General features: G+C 35.0%; 1 protein-coding gene across 1 annotated transcript; it reads left to right on the top strand.

The window, feature by feature from the left end:
* Nucleotides 1-3996: 3996 nt before the first annotated feature.
* On the top strand, nt 3997-6800 carry LOC125422301 (uncharacterized). Its single transcript, XM_048473155.2, has one exon. The coding sequence runs from the start codon at nt 6112-6114 to the stop codon at nt 6496-6498; it is 387 nt and encodes a 128-aa protein (XP_048329112.1). The 5' UTR covers nt 3997-6111; the 3' UTR covers nt 6499-6800.
* Nucleotides 6801-6816: the final 16 nt, after the last annotated feature.

Consider the following 6816-nt stretch of genomic DNA (forward strand, 5'->3'; position numbering starts at 1 on the left):
CAGCACAGTCCATCCCAATAGCACAGTCCACCCATGGTCAAATCCTCTTACAACCCAACAGCACAGTCCATCCATGGACGATATTGGCCGATATTGTTCTCTTTGGACCTGTGGAATCCTGTTACAACCCGGACCTGAGGAATCCCCTTACAACCCAACAGCACAGTCTATCCGAGGGCCTGAGGAATCCTCTTACAACCGATCCCAATAGCACAGTCCACCCATGGTCAAATCCTCTTACAACCCAACAGCACAGTCCATCCCAATAGCACAGTCCACCCATGGTCAAATCCTCTTACAACCCAACAGCACAGTCCATCCATGGACGATATTGGCCGATATTGTTCTCTTTGGGCCTGTGGAATCCTGTTACAACCCGGACCTGAGGAATCCCCTTACAACCCAACAGCACAGTCTATCCGAGGGCCTGAGGAATCCTCTTACAACCGAGCCCTCAAGATTTTGTCAAAACGCATCCAATATTGTACTCTTTGGGCTTAGGGAATCGTCTTACAACTCAACCCTTAAGATTTTATCAAAACAGATCGTACGGAAAAGGTATCCACACTACCTTATAAGGCGTGCTTCGTTCCACTTTCCAACTGATGTGGGATTTCACACTAACAAACCTTTCTTTCTTTTTTTTTTTTTTTTTTTTTTTTTGGGTAGAAAACAAATGGATTGTTAATAGGTTACACAATAATAAACTTACTGTATAGTGTTTAAACAAAAGAATTATAACCCAAATACAACATGACATATTGCTAGGTCTTGTTGCCAAGTGTACATATATATATATATATATATTATCCTAAAATATAGAGAAATAAATTAGTGGGGTTAGAGTTGTACGTAATTCGCTAAACCATTATGTATGAGCTTAGTAAGCACAAGACCTTGTTGTCGACTGGCTTGCTGGCCAGCATATGTTTCTGTCAGCAATTAGAAACGTGTGAGAGAGCTGTAAAGTATATTAGGCCCTAAGTTGCCCTAAGTTAAAACTCTTGGTAGCTCTGTACACTTTGTGTGAGAATGAGTACTTTTTCTCTGTTTTTGGTTAATGGAAGAAACAGAGCAAATATCGTGCGCTTGTATTTATCTCTGTTGGTTTTGTTCGTTTTAATGAAACTTACAAACCCATTTGGAATAACTATTTTTGAAAATTAAAATAAAATGATGATTGCATTCACTTTTCTATGCATTCTTACTGACTGATGAAATGACTTGTGTAAATAGTCCATATCAGTTAAGTTGAAAATGGGTCTTAAGTCTTTATCCAGTGGAATATGCCCATTTATTATGACCAACTGCACAAAAGCACTATTTTTCTCTCTTTTTTGGAAGCATTTCTTCATCATTAGAATTATGCAATATGCTTACATTACTATACTTTTCATTTTGAATTGTTCTAAACTTTGATAAAAATCTAATTCTATAAGTGTTTCCTTTTTTTTTTTTTTTTTTTTAAACAGTTTTCTGTTTTCACCTTTGAAAATTTCCTTACTATTGTGTCTTTGGGACTGGTTCAATGTAATAGCTTTTAATTAGAACGAACATCTTAGACCCTTTTATTTTCTTTTCTCTCTTTCTTACGCTATAAAATAACATCATCACAGCTCCTAATGTTGATAGAGTTGTTGATGATAGTGCACAATGATATTGTCATCATTGCAGCCATTAAGGGTAGTGTTGCAAACAAAATTGCCAGTGCAGACTTTACAATAAATGGCATCGTGTACAAATTAGTGGATTTTGTGGGAAAGAACAAACCATATGCTATATAAATTTGTACTTAATTCATTTCCTTTCTATCTGTGTCCGTTAAATATTATCATTTCGAATCTTAATTTGATTTCTTCATAAAATCTACTTTTGTTGACAGGTGGCCTTAAACGGTTTAGTGATGTTGTTTGGATAGTAGAGTCACAAAGTAGATAGTCATATAAAATTCACATATAACGGCAATTATGGTGAACATGATAACATTTTTATGATTGATTTTTGCATTCCCTTTTTCTTACCATTTTGGTTTTGCTTGTTTCAAAATAACTTTCAGCTTTGGGTGAATTGTGAGTGTTAGAGCTATGAAAGACATAATATGTTTGTTTTTTTACACTTCACTAACATTGAGATTTCTGCTAAATAATACAGACTTCCCTGGAAATCATTCTGTAACAGTGACATACATGTTCATTGACACAAACAAATTGGGTATTTGCATGCAATGGTTTATAGATTTACTGCAGACTAGATTAGAGCCAGCTTGAGAATTAGACCAGTCTTATACTAGCGTCATTCATAATAATTAGCTCTGGAGAAACCTCTCCTAATTAACAGGCTATCAAATGTTTTATTAGGCTCGTTTAATCTTGGTTATAGTTTCAAATAATAAAGAATGAATTGCTATTGCCATCTGAAATTCTGTTTCCATTCCTTTTGTTTTTGCCAATCCCCATGAGCTAGCTGTTAAACATTCGTACTTGGAAGTCTATAAAACAGTCCATATTGTGTATGCTATGCAGTTTTTCATTGATAAATTTCATAAAGGCAGAGTAATATTATATATGTGTCCAGAAATTGTTTTTCTTTTTTTTTGTTTTTTTTTTGGTTTTTTTTTTGTTTTTTTTTTTTTTTGTTTTAAGAGGGTGTAGACTTCTATTTGATTGTCAAACTCATCATTCAAATATGCAACCTAAAACTTTTTAATAACAAAGAGAATCTAATCGAAATTGGGAGATTGTCCAAAAATCTTTTCTAAGTTCAAAATTGTGAGAATCTAATGAAAATTAATTATCTATATTAATGAAAGAATTGTTCTTTATTATCTACATTTCGAATCTAACTGAAGCAGTGGATTTGGTTTATAAAGTGGTGAAACAACTAGCCAGCAACAGCCACATCAATTGAAGGCTTGGTTTCGAACATAGCAGCTCTGAATGATCAAAATTCTTCACTCCATATCAAACTAATCAAATGTGGAGCAAACCCAAATGAGTGTCTGTGAGGAGAAGCATGAAAGCTAAGGCTCTTGGGAAACAACCAGCCATTGACTAGGCCTACCCAATTGCTACCCTGGATAAGGAAGTGCTACAAGCGTAATCAACCTGATTTATGCAGAGGAGCAACATATCAGAGCCACACATTGAATAATGAAACGTAAGGATCTGATCGGACTGCTACAGCCATGCAGTGGGATATTGCGAGAAATGAAGTTTGATAGTTTATTGGATGACGATTCATATCAAAAAAGCACTTTTTAAACAATCAAAAAGTCTCTGATAGCATGAGTCATATTATCATATTAGGTCTGAATTTCGGATTCTTATTGGATCTCCCTTGACAATAGGCTGTGGTTGTGTATTCTGTCTATAGAGCTTAGAAATTTGTTTTTCAATTTGACAAGTTTTGATTGTGTTTGATTATATTTTCTTGTTTTGCTTTTCCTTTCCGATACTCACATACGAATAGCCCTTTAAGTTGTAGATATATTAGTATAACTCTCATACTAGGTGAACTTTCTGCTGCAATATTTTAGTATAAACCTCAAAATAACTAATGACCAATAAACCAAAAGATGCCCAAATTATAAAAAGATGAATTTTTTTTTTTAAAAAAAGCCACGAAATAATAATAAGAGAAAGAAAAGTATGAAAGATGGAAAACAAAATAAATTGGAAAAATAGACCTTTAACTTTTTTCATTCTCTCTTTGATTGCGGTCAATCAATGGAAGAAAATCACAAAAAGTACAATTATGCACTCACATTGGGTTCTTTCATTTTTCCATTACATTACGTATTGGTTAAGTTTCGGTAATCAAATGAACATGGACTGCGGTTGTGTTTGATGATTTTTAACTACTTGTCATTTTGATTATCAAAGTAAACAATCTCACTTTTTTACATTTTGAAATTGGAATTTTTTTTATAAACTCTTTGGGATGAATCTTTCTCTGTTAAGGAGATGGAATGCATTATATTGTGTAAAAGAAATCACAAGTTTACAGCTAGAACTGAATTACAGTATCTTCTTGCACAAGCAACTCGAAAACAATCCTGTGCTGGGATTGCAGTGAAAAATATGGAGTCAGGATTGCAATAAAAATGAAATCTGATAGTTTCAAATCCCAAAATCACTTTGAAACAAGAAAGGCAGTCCGTGGTTGCAGGTATTAGTTATCTGAAGAAAAAGACTGAAATGGTCATGTAGAGCTAGAATAGTATTTACAACCAAAAAGCTTCCCGTTAATCAATCAACTAAACTTTACTTTAGAGAGGGAAAAAAAATAAGAAAAAAAGAAAAATAAGAAACCTGCAATCTAGAGAACCTGGAAAAGAAAGATTTATCACAAGTCAGTTAAAGGGAATAAAATAAGTATCTAACATACCAAAAGCAGAGAATAATGAGAGTATCACATTTACATTTTTGAGTTTGTTAAAAAAAATAACATTTACATGTGATTTTTCGCTGTTTGTTTTTTGCGTGCATTTTGTTTACATCTCTTTATAACTAATTCATGGTCATTCATGAGTTTGCAAAATATTTACTAAAAGCAAAAGAAAAAAAACAAACAGGGAACTGAAGTACCTGCTTATATGTGAGAGATTGTAGAAATGAAGTACCTGAATTTAATAATTTTAGAAGATGCAGAAATGATCAATCTTATGTGACCAATCTTACGTGATGAATGTGATGGATGGTAGGCCAATCTTCCCCTACCCCTCTCTGACGTTGTGGCTTTAGGAAATGCCATCTCCAGATACTCGGAAATAGATGTTGGCAGCCTTTCTTCTGGCTAGCACTGGAACTCTAGGCATTCATGAAATGGTCAATATTTTTTGAGAGACTTAGCAAAGACTTGGAAAGATCTTAGCAAGTAGGATCTTGGTGGATCTTAGGGACTTACCAGTCATAATCATGACAGGAGGGTTTGTCAAATTCTTGTTGGAATCACCGATGATGGTGGTTAAACAACCGGCCAACATTATTTTTCAGAATACTAAATAGTTAAAAACCGAAAGATGAACAAAAATTTAATAATAAGAAGAAGAAGAAATAAAATCATGAAAGATGGAAAACAATGTTTGTTGGACCCTTAGTCTTTTCACTGTTTTCCTTTCCTCTCTTTCATTGCTATTAATTTATGGGAGAAAATCAAAAGTAATGAACAGAATTCAATAAAATTATTCATAGATGTATAAACAGATTATGGATACAAAAGTCATTATTGTCCAAGTTTTGGGAATAGAACGAACATATATAGCAAAAAAGAAAAATCTGGTTTAGAGTTTTAACGCTAGCCTTTGGTTTCAATTCAATATACTACATGAAGTAGAATATGTGATTAATTTCATCAGTAATCTATTGGGGATTGTGGGATTCGAATTCTTAATCTTTGTAGAAGGAAATAGAAGCTATGCCACTTAACTCTATTGGCTCCCAATCATCTTCACCCTTTAATTCCATGCTTCACACTTTGTCACGGCTAAGCAACTCACTAGCCATATCTTGAATAAAAAGATGAACAATTAACACTGAATTGAACAGAGACAGTGATACAATAACAGTAAATAAAGTAGATTAGATTAGTTACATATATCAGCTGGATTTTGAAAACTTACTTGAGTTGCTTACTCGTCAAGCAAAGTTTCCTCCTGAACTTTTATTATCCACTTACTTCAGTTGCTTACTCCTCAAGCAAAAGTAAGTTGGATTGAATGCTTATTTGAGTTGCTTACTGCTATTCGTATTATCTAGTTACTCAAGAAAATCAGAATTTTTATTCATCCGCTTACTTGAGTTGCTTAGTCCTCAAGCAAAGTTTTTACCATCAATCCTACTTCCTCTAGAATTCACAATCCTACTTCCTCTAGACTTCACTATCCTCCTTCCTCTAGAATTCACTATCCTACTTCCTCTAGAATTCACAATCCTACTTCCACTAGAATTCACTATCCTACTTCCTCTAGAATTCACACTCGACCCAAATTGCCTCACCGCCTTTTCACAGCTATATATAGACAGAGAGCACACCACACAAAAAGGTATATTACGCAAATAGTTAGACAAAGAAAGAAAAAAAGAAAAAAGAGAGAGAAAGAGAGGATTCAGAATGGCTTTGGACTACTACAGCGTTCTGAACGTGAAGAGGAAAGCCAGCGACGATGAAGTGAAGAGGGCGTACAAAAGGCAGGCGTTGATATGGCATCCAGACAAGAACCCGGCCAGCAAACAATCTGAGGCCGAGAAAAAGTTCAAGCAGATCTCCGAGGCCTACGAAGTGCTCGGTGACCCTCGCAAGCGTCTGATCTATGATGTGGAAGCAATCAAGTCCGTCCAATTTCCTCCTCCACGTCCATCGTCTTCCTGTGCGCCAACTGCTGCTTCAAGATGCCATCAGAAACACCACAATCGGCAGCAGCATCCGGATATTGTGAAGTTACGTGTTTTTGGTGAAGAAGGTTTCTGGGTACGCGTACACCCTACCAGTTGTAATTGAGGTTTTCTCTTTCTTGATTTTGACCATTTAGACTTGTGAGGGATACCTACCTACGTGTTGCCGGTACTCTTTTTCCTTATTTGAGGTTTTCCCATTTAGGGTTTTTTCTTAATGAGGTTTTAATGAGGCCGGTGGTATTCCCTTGAGGTCTTTTGGTCGGTTTGTCCTTCTTGGACTCGATTTCAGTTGTACTTGACTGACTTTGTATTGTAGTAGGAGGGATGCCAACCTAGTTGGGATGTCTCCTTTCAAGTAACTGTATATGCAAAATTCATCTTCTTCTTGTTCTTGTTATTGTTATTTTTCTTATTCCTATTA

Source organism: Ziziphus jujuba, chromosome 2, assembly GCF_031755915.1.
Source record: "Ziziphus jujuba cultivar Dongzao chromosome 2, ASM3175591v1".
Taxonomy (NCBI): Eukaryota; Viridiplantae; Streptophyta; class Magnoliopsida; order Rosales; family Rhamnaceae; genus Ziziphus; species Ziziphus jujuba.